General features: G+C 42.3%; 3 protein-coding genes across 7 annotated transcripts; 2 read left to right on the forward strand and 1 right to left on the reverse strand.

The window, feature by feature from the left end:
• On the forward strand, positions 1 to 5,123 carry tada1 (transcriptional adaptor 1). Its single transcript, XM_030402273.1, has 8 exons — positions 1 to 127; positions 712 to 803; positions 907 to 972; positions 1,534 to 1,628; positions 1,813 to 2,025; positions 2,411 to 2,562; positions 2,781 to 2,937; positions 3,591 to 5,123. The coding sequence occupies exons 1-8, from the start codon at positions 45 to 47 to the stop codon at positions 3,741 to 3,743; spliced, it is 1,011 nt and encodes a 336-aa protein (XP_030258133.1). The 5' UTR covers positions 1 to 44; the 3' UTR covers positions 3,744 to 5,123.
• fggy (FGGY carbohydrate kinase domain containing) lies at positions 4,410 to 24,454 on the forward strand. 5 transcript variants are annotated; one of them, XM_030402267.1, is made up of 16 exons: positions 4,410 to 4,527; positions 13,418 to 13,611; positions 14,924 to 15,035; positions 15,505 to 15,656; positions 15,920 to 16,008; positions 16,205 to 16,320; positions 16,416 to 16,568; positions 17,947 to 18,050; positions 18,409 to 18,516; positions 19,151 to 19,212; positions 19,583 to 19,745; positions 20,832 to 20,906; positions 21,053 to 21,173; positions 21,371 to 21,465; positions 23,166 to 23,227; positions 23,937 to 24,454. In XM_030402267.1, the coding sequence occupies exons 1-16, from the start codon at positions 4,437 to 4,439 to the stop codon at positions 24,016 to 24,018; spliced, it is 1,779 nt and encodes a 592-aa protein (XP_030258127.1). In that variant the 5' UTR covers positions 4,410 to 4,436; the 3' UTR covers positions 24,019 to 24,454. The 5 variants fall into 5 exon arrangements, with proteins under 5 accessions (XP_030258127.1, XP_030258128.1, XP_030258129.1 ...); XM_030402268.1 differs by having other exon boundaries at positions 16,440 to 16,568; XM_030402269.1 differs by lacking the exon at positions 4,410 to 4,527 and adding an exon at positions 12,943 to 13,064.
• LOC115572327 (transcription factor AP-1-like) lies at positions 6,043 to 8,218 on the reverse strand. Its single transcript, XM_030402274.1, has one exon. The coding sequence runs from the start codon at positions 7,869 to 7,871 to the stop codon at positions 6,864 to 6,866; it is 1,008 nt and encodes a 335-aa protein (XP_030258134.1). The 5' UTR covers positions 7,872 to 8,218; the 3' UTR covers positions 6,043 to 6,863.
• Positions 24,455 to 24,488: the final 34 nt, after the last annotated feature.

Genomic DNA, 24,488 nt, shown 5'->3' on the forward strand with positions numbered 1-24,488 from the left:
GAGCAACTTGTTGTCGCCGGGTGATGACGTCACTGTAGGACTTGATGAACGCCATGGCAGCTCATGCTAGCGAGCTTGAGATTGCAAAGAAGAACTTGACTGACGCGATTGGCGATAATGTCAAGCAGTGAGTAACATGCTGTTCGCGTGTGTCTTCTGTTTGCGGTGTTGGTTTTCTTTCCTATTTCTCGGTTTGCCGCCGAAATGCAAAGTAATTCCTCTGTTAGCTAGCTACGTGCATATTAGCAGCTTGCTAGCACACAAGCTAATGTTTGCGGCGTCTGTCGTTGGCAACGGTTTTCAATGAGCTAGTATTTATTCAGTTATTCAGTATTTATGATGTGCTTCCAAGATGACGCGAGACAAACTGCAAACCGGACGTATTAACATTGTATCAACGAATTTCATCTGCTAACCAAAGCTTCATCACTTTGAACATGTTTGTCGGTTTGTGTAAAAATATTTGTGTAGCTTGTGTTAATGTCAAGTTGAAGGAAACAGGGATGGGAGACGAAAAAAGAAAGGAAAACATCTTAAACTTACGCGGGTACTTGTTTTAAGCAGTTCATGCTCTAAATATAAACTCTCTCTTTTAGACATTCATTAAGATACAATGTGCATTTAGGCTTGTTTATGAAATGAACGATGTTGTAAATACACAGTGAGGTGTGTCCTGTACTGATGTTTCCTGTGTGGTGTCTCTCTGTGCAGTTACTGGGCAAACCTGAAGCTGTGGTTCAAACAGAAGATCAGCAAGGAGGAGTTTGACGTTGAGGCTCGTCGCCTGTTGGCACAGGAGAATGGTTAGTGAGCAAGAATAAACACTTTTGTTGTTTATGCCTAAAAAATGTATACTACCTGAAAAGCTGGTGCTCATTTTCTGTTTCCCTCCTTCCTCCTCTGCAGTCCACGTTCACAATGATTTCCTCCTGGCCATTCTCACACGCTGCCAGATCATCGTCTCAACACCAGGTATGGATTTTTTAAAAATATATAATTTATTTTCTGTGACACTTCATATGAGTTAGTGTTCAATCTATGTTCTTTTAATTCTTGCAGTTCCTTAATCTGGTGTACACACTAAAATGTATTTGTTGTATTGATTTTTATTGTCTCATGAATAAGATGGGGATTTGATTCTAGAACTGGTTCCAAATTGTTCAATATACACGTTGCTTAGACCTAGTTGGAATGAAGCAGTTGCAGAAAACTGATCACTAATAAATTAGGGAGTTGATAAAGATCCTCAGTTCCATCTCTAGCATTGGAGCAGGACTATTTTCAGATAGATCTAACACAATTACATTTAATCCTAAATGTATTTTGGAATTGTGTATGTGACAAACACAACACGTACAGTGCCTGTGATTAATGATTTAAATGATCACTGACTCTATTTAAGCATGTTCAATTGTTCATGAGCCAGCTAAAGATATTCAATTATGAATTTTCTTATTATTTGTCTTTATATCCCATCTCCATTTTTGTTTCTTCAGTTCACTCTCTGTTGTATGTTCTTTTATCGTCCACTAGAGGGCACAGGGCCATTACAGTGGCAAGCTGGTTCTGCATCAAAGCCTGGCAAACCAAAGGGGAAGAAGAAATGTTCCTCCAGACAGAAATTTGATGTAAGTATTTTTTTCTGACATTCAACCCTGCAAAGGCTGTGTACATTTACGTTAACAGCAGCTCTACTGATATTTTAAAATAAACCCGTTGCCTAAATATTGTGATGTTAGTGCCCCATAAGTAATCACCAGATGCTGAAACAGTCATCATTTGGATATTTACATGTCTTGTTTGCGCCCTCAGCATCGTTTCCAGCCTCAGAACCCTCTGAGCGCTGCCCAACCTTTCAGCCTGCGGGAGGTGGGAGGTGAGGAGGAGGAGCTGCGTCTCAGCGCCCACACTCTGCTGCTGCCCACACGGGGCCAGCTGGAGGCCCGCATGATGGTGACGGCCTTTGAGCTGGGCCTGGATAACATCACAGATGATGCCGTCAGCAGCATGATCTATGCTATTGAGGTTTGTAGCAACTTTCCATCAGTGTTAAGTAGAGACGGGTTTATTTATTTACCCCAAAGTCACAGATGACAAATTTGTCTCAAAGGGATTTACTGGCATATATGATATATGGTTATATGATGCTCTCTATCAGAGTATGACAGTATGACAAATTATACAAACTTCACATAGAGGAAAAAGTAAACTGACACTCTCTCTCTCCCAACACTGGACACTTTTATGTCAGGTTGATCTCCCATACAGGTTTGCACTACACCCGTACAGGGAAATGACTCAACAAAATGGTGGTCTTAACTTTTCATTGACAATCTGCGTTTTAACATCTACACAGCCTGTTACCATGGAGATCGAGCCTTGCTTGACTTGCTGTCCTGATTTATTTCAGCACCACTTAAAAGACGTCCTGACTGCTGTAATCACCCGGAGGAAGGCGTATCGTTTACGAGATGGTCACTTCCCGTATGCCTTTGGCAGTGATGTCACGCCTCAGCCTTATCTGAAGAACAGCCTCGCTGCTTATCACAGTGTTACAGAATGGTATGGACAACTGTGATACCTCCCAGTAGCTGATAAACACTGTACAGGGTTAATATAAAAGAAATGAGTTGAGGTAGACACTGACACTGTTGCTGCTCAGTCTCACTATAGACTATCTGTACAGTCAATCATTGATTCTTTTGCTGTCATTAAAGGGAAGTAGTAACACTGATAATATTTTAATGTCCATAATTATATTCACATTGTCTTTCTCTCAGTCCCCCTCCAAGTGCTTCCCTCCCTGCTGGCCCACCACCTCAAGTGTCGCCTGATGAAGCAGAACAACAAGCTGTTCACTTATTGGCCTGTTCTGCTGACATGCTCCCTGCACCCCTCCCTCCGATCAGCATGTTTGATCTCCTGGAGGCTTTACAGGTGAGAGAAATGTACTCATGTGTCTTCCCCGTCCCAGGATTGTTAACATACCCCATTGATTAAAAAAAGCAGGTCAGGCCCATTTCTCAAGTGCAGTCATACACTCGTGACTGCATTGTGCCACCATGGTCAGATTTGGTGAACAAACTGTGACCTTGTAAAAACCCATGTGACATTATGTGCTTTGGAATTGGTGCATAAGTTTTTTTTCCTCTTTTCTTAAAAGAAAACAGGCTGTTTGAGCTTGCGGAAGTTGTAACGTGCAAATCCTTTCATAACAACCACATGTGTAGAATCACCAGCAATCAATACATAAAATACACCTAAAGAATTTTGTGATTTTGCCTCAAAATAATGTTGAAAAAGGTCCCCCCCTGCCGCCCAGGTTATACTATACTACTACACAAACTTTCACAACATCAGCTTCTTTAATTGCTCATTACAGAGTGCTGTGACATGACGTCGTCAGCTGATCCCACCAGAGCACTTGAACAAATGACAGTAATATTTTTGTAAGTCACATTGGTGAGCTGTGCTTTTGGACCTGTGTGTTTGCTCTGAATTTGCTCACATTAGTCCATCTGGGCTTCCATGACTTATCCAAAATAGGTTTAAATGGTTGAATGTCTTTCTGAAACATGTGTGTGCTTTAGGTTCACCACGGTGTAATGCCCTCCCACACGATGTATGCCCTGAACATGGAGCGCATCCTGTCCCGGCTCTGGCACCCCAGCCACGAAGAACTAGAGCAGGACCACGTACACCGGCAGCGCCTTGCTGCAAAAGATGGCGTGCTCGTCAGCTGAGACCCACTGACACAGGACTGAATATAAACAGTGGATACCATCAGGAACTAAACGCAAAAATAAACCCCACATGGAATTGGATGGGGAACAGTGTGTCCAGTGAGTGAGTGGAGTGGGATGAAACTAAGCAGTTGGACAGTGGACACAGAGTGGGCAGCGCATTCCAGCCACCAGCTGGCAAATTAGCACTGTAGCTGTTTTAATGGTGTCTGTTCCATCAACCACTTTGGCAGTCAACACACAATAATTTGGAACTTCTGTTATAAAGTGAGAATCTGATTTGGTGGTAAAATATTGAAAGTGTTTAGGATATATCAGCAGCTCATGAGCTCTGGACAGGAAAATAAGGCACAGTGTTAATGTTTAAACGTGTCATGTTTGTGGGTAAGGTGCTTGTTCAGGTTGTTGAGTATCGAAAACGTCCTTAGAATACAGATGTCGATATCTGATCCTGTAGCAGTGTGTACATGACCAGGTCACAGCATATTTAAACAGTCTTAAAGGCTCTGTGCGTTACACGCAGGTGTTTTCATTTAATCTGATTAGACCTCGTCTCAGGTGAAAGTTCAACGTCGATGGAAGTGTTCCGCCTTTTACAGGTGCAACAGAAATGTCAAGCAGTGACTCTGGTCCAATCAGGCCGTAAGTGAAGACACCTGTGTGGGTTTACTGTGGCTGTGCAGGCTCTTTAAAATGTGCCCCACAGCTGCCTCCCGTGTCATCACGCCCCTCATAAACATATCTCAACATTCTCTCCATAGTGTTCCAGTCTGCTTTAAAGTCAGTGAGTACCCATCAGTGTTGGTGGTCCACAATGTGTGTACAGATGAGGCTGATTTTTTTTTATGTCACAGTGCACTTGAATATCTGTTTTCCATGTATGTGTGCAGCAACTAATTCAGGTTGAAGTATGTATAGATTTTGTACCTTTTTTTTTTTTTCTACACAAAACACGTTTGTAATTTATATCACAGACAGTAGTTGAGAGAATAAATAATTTGTTTTTGTACATGCTGTTCACTAGCCTACAGGTTTGGAACGACTCTTCAAAGTTATATACTACCAGTGAATAGGGTAATATATATCGCCATGACTCTTCCCTAGTAAATTACTTGGATCAAGACAGTTTCTTGTATGGCAACTTTTCTGAAGTGTGATGTCTTGATGTGAAAATAAGGTATGTGTTAATTAATGCGCACTAAATATGCAGACAATTCCAGAACAGAATTTTAAATGTAAGATAGTGCCTGGTTCAAAATGCTTGTTTCATTTTGTTGACTCATCAGAGTCAAAGAATATTACAGTGGGAATTTTGGACAATCAGAAAATATTGTCAACAGACATTTGAAGGGGAAAAAAAAGTTTTCATAATGTTTTCAACTGAATCAGTCTATCAATGATATATGAAAACCCAAACCCATCTGTAATAACCTTCAGAATACAGATTAGAATGAAACTGGATAGTTTTTTTTTTTTGGTTGAAAACGATCCAAGAAAAATACACTAAACCAATCAACAGAATGTGAAGAAATGGCAGTTTCTGCATCTTGGTATCTTTGTATTGAGTTGCAGATATCTACTAACCAGCTAGCCCCGGCCAATCCTGGTCCAAAGCTCCTTTGTTCACGGTGTTAACCCCAAAACTTCTCTGACGCTCCAAGCTCCTGGTGGGACCACTAGATGCACGGCTAACTGAGCTAACCAGCTAATGGCCGCTACAATTGGCTGTTACTTTGGTGACATGCTGACCTCTTATTTGATTAGAGTATTTTTTTTTATATATATATTTTGTGTTTGAATATTAAAATGAGGACACTAATTTGCATAATGACCAGAACAGAAATCTGAGCCAAAATAATATTAATTTCCCCACTAGTGTGAAAGAAATAAAACGTCCCCAAATCCCGAAACCTGGTGTTTCCACCTGTAGTGTCTGCCCTCGATCAAAACATTTCCTTTGTCCCTTGACACACTCCTGACGTGTGTAAACAGATCTGCTTATGCCTCATAGGCTTCTTCCAGGAGTCACCAGCTGTAGTGGGAAGACGGTGATTCACACACACGCCCGTCCCAGTGCGCATTGGAGGGCCTCCTCGCCATATATGGAAGCGTGCGCCTCACTTCCGACACCTCTCCGTCCAATGGGCGGCCGCGCAGCCTCACCGACCATTACAAGCGCCACACACACACACGCACTGCGCCGGTGACTCAGTGTCCCGTCCGCCCCTGCTCCTCCAATAACAAACACTCGGAGTAATGAGCTGTGACGTTATTCAGAAAAGGTACAAAACACATCAACGCGTGTCCAACATGTTTATTTTTTGTCGTATTTACAGTTCGGAAGTGCTCAAAAATACAGCGTACAAATATTATTACAAAGTGTTATTTCAGGTCTAACATTAGTTACACCTCTTATCACAAACTTGTATGAACAGAAGGGTTAAGAAAGTAAGGCAGGTTCTGTCAGTAAACGCTACACACACACCTAGAGGAGTCCTTGCGTAAAAAGGTGTGAAACTTGTATTTATTTTGTAATGTTAGTGTTACTCTGTACATACTGTATAGTCGCTGGTGGGATGCTCAGTGCTCGACTCAAGTCTATAACGCATGAACTGCTAGTTGACGTGGTGAGAAGACGGGCCTGTGTTTCCGTCCGTCTGCAATCTGATCCCCGCACAGGCTCCGGCTGTCCTGGCTACGTGAGAGTTACTTTAAAAAAAATAAAAAAAATGCTCTGACCGTATATGATCAGTCGATGTGCTGCCTTACCGCGACACAAACTTGATGTCGTGGTTTTTGAATGAAAAGAAAAAAAAAAGTGCCTGAAATATCTAACAAGTCCCGTCAGAGGCATGTTTGGAGCGAGTGCCCCCCTCCTCCTCCTCCTCTGAGCTGTGCGCAACAACTTTCCCAGTCTCCGTCCCTCCTGCTCTTTGTCTGCGCAGATTCGGTGGATGCAGCCTGAGCGGATAATTTGGTGGAAAAATGAAATGAGACACATGGACTCTCCCTCCCCCCCCCCCCCCTCCCCCCACCGCCAAGCAGAACAAGCCCACTGTAAGCTGCATTTGGTCCCCAAGAAATCGTCCCTTGGTTTCTCTCCCCCACCCCCTCGGCAGTCTAGAAAGCTTGGAGCTGCTGCGTCAAAATGAGCTGGCAGCCGCTGTTAACGTGGTCCATGACCTTTTGCTTGAGCAGAGCCAGCTCGTCCCGGAGGACGTTGGCAGAGGAAACCAACTCCGTGTTTTGGTTCTTCAGGTTTTTGACCCTGTCCTCCAGCCGGGAGATCCTCTCCAGCTTCCTTTTCCGGCATTTGGACGCGGCCACTCTGTTCCTCATGCGCTTCCTCTCCGCTTTGATGCGCTCCTGGTTCTCCATGTCGATGGGGGAGAGCGGCGGGGTGTCGCCGGACATCTCGGGCACCGTCTGCGGCTCCTCTTTGAGCGCGTGTAGCCGCGAGTGCTGCGCCGCCGCCGCCAGCTGGTGCTCCATGTGGTTGTGGGACGGCTGCTGGGCGGATGGGTAGGTCATAGCTGGGTGCCTCTCGTTGGCAGGTGCAGACGCGGAGCCCACGGCTCGGCCGAAAGAGCCCAAGTTTGTGTACTCCGGCGGCTCGGCGCGCACCGTGCAGCTGTAGGGGATCCCGCCGCTCTCGGACGCGGCAGAGCCGGCTGCCATGCTGGTGGTCGCGCCGGCCTGTGCGTCAGGGTGGACGGCGGGTCCCTGCTGGTGGTAGTGCAGCTCAGCCAGTGCCCTCACAAAGCCTTCGGCGAACCCCTCCTGCTCGTCCGTGATGTTCTTGGGACAGACGAACTGGGTCGGGGTGGGAGTAGTCAGCCCGTTGCACGACTGGATGATCAGCCTCTCCAGCTCAGGCGAGGCCAGCTTCAGCAAGCCCACATCAGGGGACGTGAGGATGTCCAGCGCCTTGGAGCTCAGCTGGGGTTTGAAGTTCTTCGGGTCGTTTAGGTTCAGGGTCATGGTCTGTTTGAGGGTTTTCGGGTTGAACCCGTACACTGTCGTCCCGTCATGCTGAGAGTTGGAAGCACCCACGGCTTCGTCGTAGAAGGTCGCTTCCATTTTCCTGGACATAAAGTTTTTATCACCTTGAGGGACGTCTATTCTCATTAAAAACAAGAGGGGGAAAAGTCCCAGGTCGACTGTCTACATACGTCCCGTGCCTCGCTGTCTCTCGGCTGTCTTGCGGCAGAGTCCGCCTATTGTTGAAGTTCAACTCACTTGACAACTTCGCGTCCTGAGAAAACTTTTCTCTTGTGATCCTCGCGATCGTCAACACAAACCGGACTCCCCCCGCCGCCGAGACTCTCTGTTCCCACACCTGAAGTATCCGCCGCGAGTTCTCCTCCTTCACCAAAACACAGAAACACAGTCCGAATAGGGATAATACTTTCTATCACTTCCAACGTGGAGACGAACTTTATCCACCTCTAAGCTGCAGCTCTACTGAAAATAACAATGATGTCATTTCTACGGCCCCCGATTGGCTGAAGATGATTTGGAAGGCGGGGTATGTCTAATGACATGCAGGTTGCTCTGACAACTGGCCATATCCCCGCCCCCCCGCGATGGCTTATGGGATTAGGTAATGCAGACAGTGGAGCAATGTACTCTGGGATTACGTAGTGTTTTTGAATATTTAGTTACCCGCTCAATTATTAGTTACCCATCCTGAGGTGAAGGCTGCTCCGGACGGCCTCGCAGCTCAGCCGTGATTAACGCACGAACACATAATCGATATTCTACGTTTGCGATCGGCAGCATTGTGCTCGCAGGAGGTGAAGTTTCACAGATTCAGACCAACTCAAGTGATGACCTCATTATCAAAATGCAGACACGTGAAATCTTCACCGCGCTGTCGGCTGGCAGAACAGTCAGAAGGGTTAAAGACAGAAGAAAGAGAATGATGTCACACCTGCACCAGGAGCTTCTGCTTTGGTGTGAGGAACACAACATGTGAAAATAGTCTTTTTACAACCGTTTTTCTTGGTTGTCACAGAGAGGAACAGGATTCTTACGGGAAATAGCCTGTGATTCACACAAAGGGCCAAACACACGCACAGTGAGAAATATATAGGAAGAGAAGCCACGCAGAGACGAGCAAACATAAACAGCAGTCAATATGTACAGACACAAGTGGGTATGAAAATACATATGCATTTGGGGCCAACACACAGGTGAAATTGTGACTATAAACTCTAAATATGTCGAGGGATACTTGTCACTGGAAGAATAACAATTAATTAACATTATTGCATACGTCTAAGCAATAAACTGAATTTCAAACATAGACATTATGGATCTCTTACCATCCTGAATTTAAATTTGATTGCAGATCCCGATGTATTAGTTCAAATTTAATATAATTAAGACAGGAGTGGCTCCAAAACAAAATGTATATATTTCTATGCTTGTATTGTAAGTATGATGATATTATTGCTTGTTATAAATGTATTTTCCACCTTTTTCTGTTCTATAATGTCTTTCATTTTACTGCGTATGTTTATCAGAATCAGAAATGCTTCATCGATTCCCGAGGGGAAATGGGTACAGTTCCTCCTTCTCAAATGGAAATGTCGACTGTAGAGAGATTCTGATCAGACACAAACAGAAGACAATAAGAGATAAGAGTAAGGAAAGAAATATAAGGAAAAATTAGACATAAAATAAAAAAACAACTTACAATTAATGATGATACATGATAAATAAGTGAACAAAAAAAAATACATTAAACTATATGTGATAACTATACTTCTATATGTGTTTACATTTACAACTAGAGTAGCTACAGAAATACGCGTTAGATGTCTACATGTGCTTAGTGCACTGTAACCAAGTACAAATGCTACAAACAACAGTAGAATATTGCACCTGACTGAAAGAAAACTGGTGGATTGAAATATTGGGCAGCCAGCAGTATAAACAGCATAAATAAATATTACATGGAGATGATATAAATACACATATGTATATGCATGTACATAGGGCTGGGAAATACAGCCCTAAAATAACAATGCAATATCTGTTAAGGCTACAACGTGACACAGTATGTATCAATATTACTATTAATATTTTGAAGGTATTGACCAAATACTGTGAAATAACAAAATTGTCGCGATGACCACTGGTCCTGTTACAGAATATCACAACAACAATATGATACTGATACGGTGCTCAGCCCAACATATACACACAGTATATATTTACAATAGACACACATATTCATATGTGTATCCATACATGTATACATACACAGACGAATAACAAGAAGACAGACAGTCAATACATATATACTCCTGAATAGTAAGTACATAGGTGTCAAAAGCACAAGTAAAAGTAAATAATACATATATTGACCCGTATGGTTATACTGTATACTATAGGTGGAATGATTATTGACCAGTCTGATTGTTCAGGTTTTGTTTGTTTTTTAAATGTCCTACTGGTTCTGATGCGCCATGCAAGTTACTAGTAACTGAAGTTAACAAATACATGTAGTAGAGTAAAAAGTGCATTATTTTTCTTTCCAAAATGTAGCAGAGTGGAAGTGTAAAGTAGTGATGAAAAATACTGAAGGAAAGAGCAAGTATACCTGAAACTAGTATCTATGTTGCCTACAGTCCTCAAGTTTATGTACTTATTACAATCCATCACTGATAATAAATGTATACCTTTTAGGATGAATAAGATTCTGTCTCATCAGCTTTAGTCTAACTGTCCAGAATGTCAAACGGCTCTCACCTGTAATATGGACAGACACCAGAGCTGAGCGAACACATGGAAGTAAATACAATGCACTGATAAACTAACTTGATCTAAGTGTGTGGGAGTGTTTAAGTCACATGGGAATCTTACTTTGCGGGAGAGACATTCATTACATTCTGTGGGTTCATTTCTAAAAAGGCCTTTTAGGTGAATGTGAAGCTGCTCTCGCGGCTGAAGGCTGTGTACAGCTGCAGCGGTCCGGTCTGTCTGGCCTCCCCCATTGTATTATTCAACATGTTCTCCTCAAGCCAACTATAAATAAGTTAACAGCCCCAGACAGCCTGGGAGAACCAGAGCTGCCTGAGGTCAACACTCTTGAGATGACATGTTGTCCTCACAACACGGCCCTGCAACACCCATTTGGAAGTATTTGACACCCTGAAGTGGAAATCCAGCGCTGGAATGCTTTAGTTTGTGTCTAATACCACGGCCGTGACAAAGGCGAGCAGGGCCCCAGCTTTTGCTGTCTTTCATTCTTTCCTCTTCCAATATTCAGATAACTCTCTGAGCCTCGTCACCCTGTGCCTGTACACCTGTGTTCAGCCCCGCCAGAGGACTATTTTCCTCCCTCGCAACTACCGCTGTGCCCTGGCCGCGCTTCCTGTTTCTCCGTCAGCTTTTCCCCTCCGCTGGCCTGACGGGGTCGCTTTTAGATAACAGGGCTCCTTCCTCCTCCCTGCCCTGGCCAGCTGTTTCCACTGTGTGAAGTTTTCTAATCAGGAGCTCGGTCCTGCCTGCCTCCCAACAGGCCCGCTGTTGTTGTCCAGAGGTGGGACAGCCCAGGGTCCGTGGAAACACTCCCCCTTTACATGAAAGCAAAACACAGAGAAAGACTATATATGCATGTGTTGATGTATCAACAGAGAAAAGTTTTGATTACCTTCAGGCGTGGACCAGAGGGACACACACACACACACACACTGAGCAGTGAGGGAGAGACGGATGAGATTTCAAACACTGTCCGCGCAGTGTTTGTTGAAGACCATCTGTTTCTTCCTGTCGTGCTGCTCGGTTTTTCCTCTGTGCTCCATCTCCGCTGATCATTCCTGGTCCAAGCACGCTGATCACAGTCAGCCCCACTTCCTTTAGACAGCTGTTGATCTCCTCTAAGAAATGAACACAATGGAGCGAAGAGACCGGGAGGGATGCAGACGAGAGAAGTTTGACAGGTCAGATGTCTCTGATGGCAGGTTGCTGTCTCACGCAGCTACATTTCGCAGCTGTTCCACCGCACTACCATAACATAGCATCATCTATTTTAGTAAACTGTGTCTCTATTCATTTAACTTTCATACGTGTGAGTGATCAGTAATTGATGTACATCTTTTTTTTCTTTTTTTTTTTTTTTTACAGAGGAAATGTCATCATGATTACAAGGAAAGCAGAAGTGTACTTAATAACAGTAACCATAACTACATACCTCTTAGTCTCACCAGCTCTGGAGCCCTGCGTGCTGATTAATAACATGACTCTCTGTAACCCTCAAATGGAGCAGAGTCACTGTTTGTCACGTTAGCTACACCGGTGCTTCCATGACAGGTCAAACTGTCCGCTGTGGAAAGACCTTGTTGACTGAATAAAGAATGAGTATTAACAGACATGGTGTCCTATATGTTGGTTCACTGTGTGTTTTGTTGGTTGCCCTTTTTTTGTGGCCAGTAATTGAAATGACAAGAACTCCTGACGCCTCGTCTCGTAGAAAACAAGTTTAAAAAAAGCCCTCATTATTCAGGTTTTGTTATGCTCCACACGGATCAGAATTTTCCCGAACAAAGCGCTGTAAAAAGTACCCAAGTCATATCTGAGTAAAAGTAAAGATATTAGTTTGGTAAAGTAATAGGAAAAGTGATTGATTATTGGATCTGATATTCGGTTATTTTCATCCATTTCGATAAAATAAATTTATTTTAAAAAGGGCTTCTGTGGCATGCAGTCTACAGAGTTAACAGGACTATGTCTTAGTTGATGTTGTATTTTAGTGCTGAAATGAACATAACCTCCGATATAGTACATGTCATTAGGCAGTAAACACAGGGTTATTTAGAGGCCGTGGGGATATGGGGCCCCGCTGTGCTATCTTTTCCCCCAGGACTCTTTGATCCAACCTAGAATATTCTCACATGATAGACTTGTTGAAAGTCTTTATAAAAGTGGAGCATGTTTCTGTTCAGACTAAGTTTCCAGAGACACCCGCTACACACATGACATTCCTATCTCCCACAATAATGCATGCGTGTGAAGATTTGGGCTGATTTTGTGTTGCAGTGTGTTTGTGTCCGTGGCCCAGCAGTCCCCTAAGAGCGTGGACTCTTAAAAGATACGAAGATACCGAAGGAATGTCGGAGAGACAGTCTGAACTAACAAAATCATGGTCCAGCATGTTTTGTGTCAAGCTTCTTGTTGCTCGGTTTAAAAATTCGACTTCGCCCTTTTTGGCCTCTCTCGCGCTCCGTCGCAGCCACAGTCTCTAGCTCAAAGTACGCTTACAGAAACTCTAAAGTGATGATTTGTCCGCTCTAAAAAGATTCTGACCCGCCGGTAAGTTCGGATATATTGTTCTGGCCGATTTGCAGATGTCCTCTCTGTTTTGATAATGTCTGCTGTGTGCTTTTGAGCTGTTTTTTTTCTGGTGAAATCTCGTGCGGGGGATCTTTATCTCTCCCGTTGTGGCACCGCGGTGGTGAGATGGTCTGCTGTGGGTGAACTGTGTCTGATAAGGCAGAGAATGATTACCAATCATGAAAAAACATGTACAAAATGGTTTACACGCGTGTGCGTGCGTTAATGTCTGTTAATCTATTTCGAAACAGTCTATTTAATATTGACAGTGACAGTGTAGACTGGTTAATAATCAACCCTCGGACCCTCTGCTCCCCCTCCTGTGCATTCAGCCCGCCTCCTCATGGCGGAGGTCTACTATGTAGGTGTGGACGTGGGCACTGCCAGTGTGAGGGCAGCGCTGGTGACCAGGGCCGGTCTGCTGCAGAGCACTGCCGAGGAGCCCATCAGCATCTGGGAGCCCCAGGCTGACCACTACGTCCAGTCCTCCGCTGAGATCTGGGAGAAGTGCTGCTCAGTTGTGAAGGTAACTTACAGTGGTCTCAAAGCAGTGTGTGGTCCCAGCCTTCTGTTCACACACACCAGATGATACCCCATCACAGACATGTTCCAAGTGTATGTAAACAACACAACAGAAAAGAGGGTGTTGTAACGTTATTCTTCCAAACTTAAACTGCTGGACGCTTCAACAGTGTCAACAGTTTGTCCAGAAGCTAATATGTTTAGCCAATATTTCAACTGTATACTTTACTCCTAGCTAGCTAGCTAACTATCTCAACTGTTGCCCATTAGCTGCATTTAGCTTATATTTTATCTGTTTATTCACTACTCTAGGCTCACAATATAAAGTTTTTTTATCCATTACTTTTAGATATTATCCCAGAAGCTAATTTACGTTTAGCCAATATCTCAACCTTATTTATTTATCTCATGAATTTCTTATTCCTTTCTTTAAGATGACTATTTCACTAGTTAAAGTTATCCATTACTTCAGTTTCTTTTGCTAATGTATCGGTTTTTATTCTTTACCTTTAGTTAGCTAATTTTCCAACTGAGTGCACTACCCATTACTTAGAGCAAGCTAATATTTCAATGGCTTATTCAGTACTCTTAAGCTAACGCCAATTATTAATTTAATTTTCATATAACATAACATAACATAATTTTATATCTGCTAGTAAGTTCTTATGCTATACTTTTAGTTAATTTTTCCAACTGTTTGCTAATTATGGCCGATTACTTTTAGCTTTTTCAACTTTGTATTCATTACATTAGCTTGTATTCTGACAAAGCTGATTCATAATTATTCATACTAACTTAGTTTATACTTTTATTCTTTCATGTTGATAGAGTAAAAGTCTCTCCCCTATTTTTAGCTTTTTTAACTTATGTGCTAACATGCTAACTTTAGTGCATTCTCAATGGCAACAGAGATCTTTTTAGACAACAAGGGCCTCAGGTTGGTGGGAGGCGTTCACTGTACCGTCAGTCTGTTGCTAGCTTCCTGTTTTTTGTGACAGTCAACTTCAGCATCACACTATTCTATTTTTGTAGTGTATTTTCCTGCTGAAGTCAAAATGGACAACGTAATGCGTCTGTATACCCTGTACCCCCTGGCAACTGTAACGGTTCTCTCTGGGGTTTCACACCTGGTTAGAATTTACTGGCTGGGAGGACGTCTGTGTGCAAATCACAGTGACAATGTAATCATGCCAGTGTGACACACACGCAGTGCCTGTAAATGTATTCGTGCACACCTTCGTACAATCGCTCCACAGACTCATGTGTAAAAGCTCTGACCCAATGGGATTGTACTGGCTCGATTTGATCTGTTCCAGAGGGTTACCCAACATGTGGAGAGGAGTCAGGTACGAGGGATCGGCTTTGATGCCACTTGCTCTCTAGTGGTTTTGGACCAAAGCTTCCAGCCTGTGCCAGTCAGTCAGGATGGTAAGTCAATCGTAAAGTGCACATTATTGGTTGTTAGGTAATTACGTTTTTGAAATCCTAAATGAAAAATGTTCAGGTTGTAAAATTTTACTAGAATGGATTTTTCTGGAGGGCTTTGTTGAGTTGTTGTAGTCTAATGTAATGGGATACGTTATTGATCCCTGAAGCGAAACTCCCCTCCTCCACAGCCAGGTCAGAGGTCAGGGTCAGCTACAGTGCAGAACCCTGGGAGATGGAGATGGTAGGAGCTCATGTTGTTTTCAATCAAGCAAGGTGGACACAGGGGTCAGGACCCAGGTACTCAAGTTAAATAACTAATTATAAACCGTCTCGATGATGCATTTCTATCAGGGCAGATTTATTTATGTTCTCCCAGTAAACCAGTTTCAATCTTAGAATTGCACTTGGGGTCTTCAGACACTGCAGTATCTGCTACTTGGCATATTTTGTTTACATTTTGCCTCCCCAGGCGACAGACAGAGGAACGTGGTGATGTGGATGGACCACCGTGCCGAAGAGCAGGCCGCTTGTATAACAAACGCCGGCCACAGGGTCCTAAACAGGGTGGGAGGGGTCATGTCACCAGAGATGCAACCCCCTAAGCTGCTCTGGCTCAAAGAGGTGAGAGGTGAGCAAGGTCAGCACAGGACCACTGATCTCTATATGTTTTATTGTCTGTATTGGCCGGTCAGCATGTGCCTGATGTTGTTTTAGAAGTCTTTCAGCCTTACACACCTCTTGGTTTGTTCTTAGGGTCTCTGACTGTACATGTATGTTTGTATATCGTTCACATAAGCACGCGTTTCTCTTGTCTTTTTAAACATTTTTTTACATTTTGTTTTTTAAATTTTTAAAAAAAAAAATATATATGTTTTTTATACCAGAATCTAAAGGAACGCTGCTGGAACAAAGCCGCTCACTTCTTTGACCTTCCGGACTTCCTGTCTTGGAAGGCAACGGGTTCTTTGACACGGTGAGCTTTGTTCAACCGTGATCACCGGGTTTGAGTGAGGAGGGATAATTCCCAGAAATGTGTCTTATCATGAACAAACTGTTTCTGATACTGTGGCCTTCAGTTGCTGTTTATGTGACATCATGCGGTGCTTTATATACATTATGTACTTGATTTGTTGTGAAACATGTTACAATGCTATCCTGCAATGTCACAGATCTTTATGTACTCTGGTTTGTAAATGGACGTATTGCCCTCCAGAGGGATGGGATGCCAGTTTCTGGACTAGCATCGGACTGGAGGATCTTCTGGAAAACAACTCCTCCAAAATAGGTACAAGACATTACAGACAGGCTTCCAAGATACTTATCAAATGTTGCTTAGAAACTTCAGAACGTTCATGTTATGACACCTTATCTGTAAAAAAGGCGGTGCTGTTTTCCCACATCCAGGCAGTGTGACGTGTCCCCCAGGGAGCCCGCTGGGAGATGGCCTCACCCGGGAGGCGGCAGCAGATTTGGGTTTGGACCCAGGAACTGCAGTTGGCGCTTCCCTCATCGATGCTCACGCTGGAGGCCTCGGTATTAGAGCATTAACCTGTTTTTTGAGCCAGAGTTATTCTGCCAAGTACATTGTTTTTTTCAAAGTGTACAGTCACTTTGCAGATTCCACACAACTTTGAGAGGTTTGAAATATAAACTTTTAAAACCATAAGACATGAAATGTTTCATCAGTTAGAAACCAAAGGAAGAAGAGATGTGGATGATTTAATGTTTATGTCCAAAGTGATATTTTCATTGGCACAAATAAAAAGCTCTGCATGACTGTGGTGCCAGAGAAGGCCAGGGGCTCATTGAACACAACATTTCAATCTCAGTGGAAATGTAAATATGAACAGCATGTCTAAAACTTTGGACCTCAGGCGTGGCCCCGAAGACAGCAAATGAATGTTCCTAAAAGCATTCTCTGAGGTAACTGACAGTGTCATTTCATTGTCATGTTTAGATTTTCTTTTTCACAAATTAGTTGACCTGATTTTGACCTGATCGTGGTGCTGAAAGAAAAGGCCAGGGGTTCACCAAAACCATCAAGAATCATCCTCTAGGGAACATGAATATTTGTACTCAATTTTCTCAGCACCCTGAGCCAGAAGTTGTAGTTGTTAAGATAATTTGCTCATAATACCACCCAACCACATCGACACCCTAAAACACAAAAATCTTTTGTTTAGCATTAATAACATCCTTTATTTTTAGGATTTTCCTTTTCCATTTTTGCCTTGTCAGATAGCTAACAGTAGTCAGGGTACACGAGGGGGGATGAGGTATGAGAAACGTCCCTGACTAGAAGTGACTCATGAGCCCACCAAAGCTCTCCCAGCGTTAATATTTTGGGCAACAAACAGGTGCCTGTTTTAGAAGTGACTTATTAATGCTGCTGTATACAGTATTTGTGAGCACCTTTTTGGCTTCAGGGCAGCAGCAGCAGCAGCAGCAGCCGATCTGTCCTCTGGTTCAGACATCCTGACCATCTGGTTTTGTTCTTGGAGACAAACTGCTCGTGAACCTTCACCTCCGGCCTCTGGCTGTGACCTCTGCCCATCACACATTGTTGCACCAGTCAGAGGTTAAAACGCTCTGCACTTTTAGTTGTCGTTCATGTCACAGTGATGTACGCCAGCTATGGATGAACCTTCCAGCTCAAACTGAAACCAGCTTGACAAACATTATTCCAGCAGTTAGTGTCACTGCTGAATCTCATGTGAAGGTTAGAGAGGCACATCAGAAGGATTTAAAGCTTTTGATCCGCAAATCATTGTGATCGGTCCCTGACAGGGTTCGAACGGGAGTTTTGTTAACTCAGTATTATGTAACGCCAAAAAATAGTCTGTTTTTTTTCCCCCTGCAAAATAAAAATACTGATGTTGATCAAATCTGATTAAAGTTTGTTATTTACCAGGTGTGATCGGTGCAGACGTAAAAGGCTTTCTCTTGCCCTGTGAGGACCAGCCAATCACCACGCGCATGGCAATGATCTGTGGGACATCAACCTGTCACATGGCGGTGAGTGGTTTACGTTTCCTGATGTACACTTTAGGGAAGTTTTATGTTAAGTAAATTTTATTCTTATGTGCTAAATGATGGATATTGTGTACGAAGCCTCCTACAATGAATTCCATGCTCATCACCACCTCTGCTGTGTTAACTGAGACACCTCTGAGGGGATTGAAACATAGCTAACACTTATATGCAGCTGTGCAGTCGATTAAAGTAGTCTCATAAATGATCTGTCCCTTTGGTTCAATGACAGGGCCACAGTAAATTCTAATGGTGAACCAAATTGCGCTACCCCATATCTCCTTGTTATTGTGATATACAACTCTAACTAAAGCATCACATTTTTTACCTTCACGTGCATCAGATCAGCGAGCAGGCTCTGTTTGTGCCCGGAGTGTGGGGGCCCTGCCTGTCTGCCATGGTGCCCGGCATGTGGCTCAACGAGGGAGGACAGAGTGCGACAGGAAGGCTGGTGAGTCCGATATCGAGCTCTTCAGAACCCTGTATGCAAGTTGGCCAGAGCTGTGATGATTATTTCATTAATAGATTAAAAGAAAACGAGTTTCCAACTATTTGAGATCTAGTTGATAATGGATTAATCAGTCATATTTTAAGCAAAAACGTCAAACATTCGCACTTCTTTGTAATTTACGATAGTAAATAGTCTTTGACTGTTGGTTGGATAAAGCAACTTGAAGAGTTGAAGAAGACGCTCTACAAAAAAAACGCTACTAACAAAACCATTTCATTACAGTCAATTCAGTTTTTTGTCAAATTGAGAAGTAAATGATTGCCAAGTTGACAAATAATTAACAGTCAGTTAAAAACGCTGTTTTGTTTCTGGCTTGTCATGTGAAATTGGGGTGATATGATGCTTTTTTTCTGTTTTGCATCCTTGTAAATATAATTCCAGTTGGCCGAATGGGTTATTTAATTACATCACTTCATGATATAGTAACTTTACATGGAAATCAGTCAAATTGTTTTTAACAATTTGTAGATGTAGATTTGTGTTTAACTAATAATTTGTTACCCAGCAGTTATGTCATCAGCTGCATCATCTTTAATCCTCCCTGTTTTTATAATTTCTCTCTGTACTCCCCCAGATCGACCACGTGGTGAAGGGCCACGCTGCATACGCCCAGCTCCAGGAACGAGCACGTCAGAGGTCAGCTGATGCATTTAGTGCTGCACTTCCCAAAAACAGTTTTTGCACAGATGTCCTCCCCGTTCAGCTGATGATTAATAATGTTCAGTAAGCTTTTGGAAGATTACATTCTTATTGAAGTTGTGTGTGCAGCCGACTATTCTGTGGAGGTTACAAAGAAAGTCATTTTTTTAATCATTTGATTTTCTTTACATTAACTAAGATTTAAACAAAAATGCCCAGCTATGTTGTTAATGTTTTACTGGAACATGCTGTTAGTGACGCCCGTGCTTTTCCTGCTATGACACGTTAAATGTGTTATGAGAAAATGCATACAACATGTTATTTCATCAGACCGGGCTCTTCATTTGCATACTGTTATTGTTCCCAGTCTTCCTTTCACTGGCGGTAACATCTACAGCTACCTTAACAGCCACCTGAGCTCAATGGTTAATGATGGTTCTGCTGTGGACCTGCTGGGCTCCAGTCTGCATGTCTGGCCGGACTTCCACGGGAACAGGTCGCCCCTGGCTGACCCCACCTTGAAGGGCATGGTGAGGGAACATTATTCGAAGCATCAACTGATAAGATTACATATTATTTATCTTAAGATTGTTTACAGCCATAACCTAGTGTGGTCATTGCAGACCCTCTAACTTTCAAGAATATTAATTTTTGATTTTGAGTTATTTCTTAGCATTTTGGTAAAAAAAAAAAAAAATGATAATGAGACAAGTACATGAATAATGTGGATTGACTTGTATGCTTCCAAAGAAAGTGTTTGTTGACTGTTTTCACTTACTTTACTCAACATTTTGATGAATGGGAGGGGAGATGATTAGCCTAGCTTAGCATAGATCCTGGACAAAGGGGGGAACAGTTAGCCAAGCTATACCACTGTCCTCTAAAACCTAGAAATGCAGCATATGTTTTGTTTTCAGCCGATACGATAACCAATAATTACCTACTTCTCATGGCCGATATCGATGAGATAACCAATAGTTTAAAAAATGTTTTAGAAGTTCTTAACCTGTGTTGTTCTTCTTCACAAAGTGTTGTTTCTTGACGTCATTTGACTTGTTGATAAGTAGGTTTTTTAGATTTGTTTTATTTTGGACTCTGCCTCCACTTGCTAAACTGAGATAAGTTAAGATAAGATAAGCTTTTCTTGGAAACAACCAGAATAACTGTTTTACAAAATGCTGAATGCTTTTACAATTCATAATACAGTGAGCTTGCAGCTAATTTACGCCGCACTAGGAGTCAGGCCCAGGGTCAGTTCTTATTGCATATCAAAATATCAAATATCAAATATCAAATCATTTCAGATCTTTCAGTTTTGTATTATTGCACTGACAGCAGTTCTTACTAACCTTGTCAGTGCCAAGAGTCAATTAAAATGTATGCGCGTCACCGTTTAAGACCAAAGTTGAACCACTGAATTGATTTCTGTGTTCAGAAAGCAAATTATTGTTGGGCCATATCTGCAGTTCCAGGAAGCCAGAGAGCAGAGAAACTGATGAAAATTGTTTTCATCTGAATCACTGACGATTTAAGATACCAGATCCTCAATGTGAGGTGACTCTTACAATTCAGCCCTTGAGACGCTTATGAATGAATGATTCATTACTGTTTTGCAGATGATCGGACTATCACTCTCCCAAACCTTGGATGACTTGGCGCTGCTCTATTTGGCCACTGTGCAAGCCCTTGCTGTGAGTCTGCTGTTTTATTTGTCTCTAAGTCTCAAATGACTTCCTCTGAGTCTCCGTCTGACATCCTAGTACCTTTTGGTACAAATGAAGGTTGCTTTTGTTTACTTGTAAGCTGATTCCTCTTGTGTCTTCTTCTCTGGTTTCAGCTCGGTACGCTTCATATTCTGGACGCTATGAGAGAAGCAGGACATGACATCAGAACCCTCTTCCTTTGTGGTGGGTTGAGCAAAAACGCCCTGTTTGTGCAGATTCACGCCAACGCTACAGGTATATAATACTTACAACGGATGGCTCCCAATGACATGTCATGACACCCAAATGGTGATTTCACCCAAAAATATGAAATAATGCTTACAGGAAACTTTAAGTTTCTGATAAACTGTACATATTGTTATGAAACAGTGTTGTTTAACAGTATCTCCCGTGGAGGCCAGTTTAACTTTTTCCATTATTGCTCTTTTCAGGATTGCCTGTGGTGTTGCCTGACCAGATGGAGGCTGTGTTAATAGGAGCAGCAGTCCTGGGTGCATGTGCATCACAGGACTACAGCAGTATACAGGTAGAGTGACACACATACAGTATGTAAACTAGGTCATAAAGCAGATAGTGGCTCAGCCAGAAAACGCTTCATGAAGAGATACTGGGGTTGAATTTGCCCCTGATAATTAATGATGAATGATTACTGTGCACTTTCAAACACGTTCTTAAGGAGTTTTCAGTATTCGTACTTCACATGATGCTAATGTTATTTTCTAAACATCTCACAGTTCAGGTGCCTCATTCATGTGGAGATCTGGTGTACATGTACAGTAGTAGTATTCCAATGAAAACAGTCAAATGGAACAGTCATGTGGGAATGAAATGTTTGTTCACAGTTACTTCCCAGTAGGAAACCCCTGCATCACACACTAGCTTACATACAGTCTGTCTTTTTTCTTGATGTTATTTCAGTGTTTATATCTCAATCATATAAAATGTCTGTGTGATGTGATGCTTTCATATCTCTTTAATTTCACCCGTTTCACTAATGGAAGATCGGTGGCCTGTTTGACCTGTTGGGTTAAAGATTCAAGAAAATGTCAGCTCAAGTTTTTCCCAAAACTAGCAGTTAGTTTGAGATGTCGCTGTTGGGTAGATATCAAAGATGCTAACAAAACAACGTCAGACAAGCAAAGCAAGAATGTTGGACCTCCATGTTTAGACCGTATATCTTTAAATGTTACAGTTACAGCTAAAAATGGAGATAAATAATACAAAGTTTCCCAATTTCCCAAATCTCCAAAATGCAAATTAGCTGTGAGTTGTTTACCAGTAAGTGACTGCTGTTGTTAGCATGATTGGAACATTGGAACATTTGAAGATTTGAAGATTAAATGTCATTACAGTATGTTATATTATATTATATTATATTATATTATATTATATTATATTGTATTGTATTATTTTATATACACACACGCCTCGTTTGTAAAGCAGACTTACTGTCTGAAGTCCCAAGCTGAATCCAAAATGATAATAATGATAATAATGAACTCATAAGCTCCCATCTTGAGTCCCAGAAGACATTCTACATTTGTTTCCACAGGCCGAGTAGTGCTCCTCATGAAGAGTGAACTTAGTAAAGCTGGTGGCATTCCACTTTAAACAAACTCTATTTTGCAACCTATTAAGCATTTCGCAATCCAAACTTCTTGTTATATAGTCCAATAAAATTTACCTCAAAAGCTTTATATGCCATACGCACACAGCACAGAGGTTATAATCGCTGACTCAATGCCTCCATCTGCTGGTGGGAACCAATGCACAGTAATTATAAAGTGCATGGCTCTGACTGCTTCAGTCTCAATGCATTTAAAGACATAAAGCGATGATTAATCTTCTGCTGGGTCGAGCTCTCATCCCTTGGGGTCCGAGCACCAGAGCTCGTAGCACAAGAGAGCGGCAAGCCTTTAATCCCGATCTACTAAAAATAAGACGTTATTGTTTGGACTGGGCTGCACCTGTCAACCCATTTTCAGCCATAACTACAGCTGGCAGTTGTTGTGTCTGATCCTCTGAGCTGCACACAGTCAACTGGCTGGATTTTGTAGGTTTAGACAGCGGAGAGGCCCTGCACTGCATTAGTCATAAAGACAGCCGCACCGAAACCGCTGCACTTGGCTTGTGTTAATACCATAAGTAGGTCACCGCAGGCCTGAAACCGAATGTGCGTTACATGATTTATTAAATGATATTTGTCTTTGCAATTTCTGTTTTTAGGAGGCGATGGAGAAAATGGCAAAAGTGGGGAAAGTTGTTCAGCCTGACCGTGAACTGCAGAGGTGAGAGGAACTGAATTTAATTTTAAACATTTGGTGAAAGTTAACAGGAATAGTAACATATATGGATTAAATATATGATAGTTTAACAAGAGTGCATCAGAACAGTTTTTAGGATGCATTTCAACCTTTTTCTTTTATAATGTCTATAATTTAATGTCTGAGTTATAAAGCATTTAATGAATCCATGACTAATTGTACAATCACAATACACATACATGATTTTTTTTACTAATTAATTTATTAACTGATACATAGTTAGAGTAAATAACATTTTTTGGGGATAATTAAAAGAGGAATTATAAAAGAAATTACAAATGATGGTCCGCCGTAAAGACGAAGCAAATTGCATTGCTTGTGCATTTCTTAAACGATGCTGCATGCTGCTCTTGCTCGGCATCACAATGTATTCACTTTTAAATTAAAACCCAATCAGGCTCGTTCTTTTCTCAAGACTGACACTTTCCAAAACACCTGCATTTGAGTTGGATGTGAGACTAATATAATTGAAATGCACGTCTGATTTGTAAAGTGATCCATTCATTTAAGGTGCAACCACAATTTCCAACAATATACTGGTTTCCTCAAGATCAAGGCCTGGTTATTGAAAAACCTCATGAAGTCTGCATGTTATTACAATTGAAATTGAAATGTGCAGTACTGTGCATCAGTTTGGGTCTTAATTTCCTGCATTTTTAATGCTTTTTTGCAGCTTCTATGAGAGAAAGTACAAGGTGTTCCTGAAACTGTTCGCCCACCAGAGGGAGTACCAGGCCATCATGAACCAGAGGTGACTCTTCGGTGGGAGACGGCCTGCTGAAACTGACTCTCTCTGACGTAATCGTGATGAAGAATCCACACACTGGAAACAAGACCACAGGTCTTAGCCGTGCTGCCTTTCCTGTTATTAATAATGGTCCAGTTTTTAAATCTTCTCAGTTACTTGAAGGAAAACAGCTCTCTGAGGAGTGATTGTCTCTCAGGCGGTGAAGTTGGTTCTGAACGTATGACTGCTGGAATAGATAAGACTTAAAACCACCTGACAGAACGTCAGAGCTGCTTGTCTCGTAGATCCACTGCTGCTCTTCTCAAATTGAAATCATGATGCAGGAGTGAATGTGGGGACATTAACAGATTTCAGGCATTGACCTGCTCTTGGCTCCTCAGCTCCATTCAAAGTCAAACAGCACTGTCAACTTCATATGTGCTCCTAATAAATAATTAAACTAATAGAATTGTGCTCATGCCTTTCACTGTCACTGCA

The sequence above is a fragment of the Sparus aurata genome, chromosome 21, assembly GCF_900880675.1.
Source record: "Sparus aurata chromosome 21, fSpaAur1.1, whole genome shotgun sequence".
In the NCBI taxonomy this organism is placed as follows: Eukaryota; Metazoa; Chordata; class Actinopteri; order Spariformes; family Sparidae; genus Sparus; species Sparus aurata.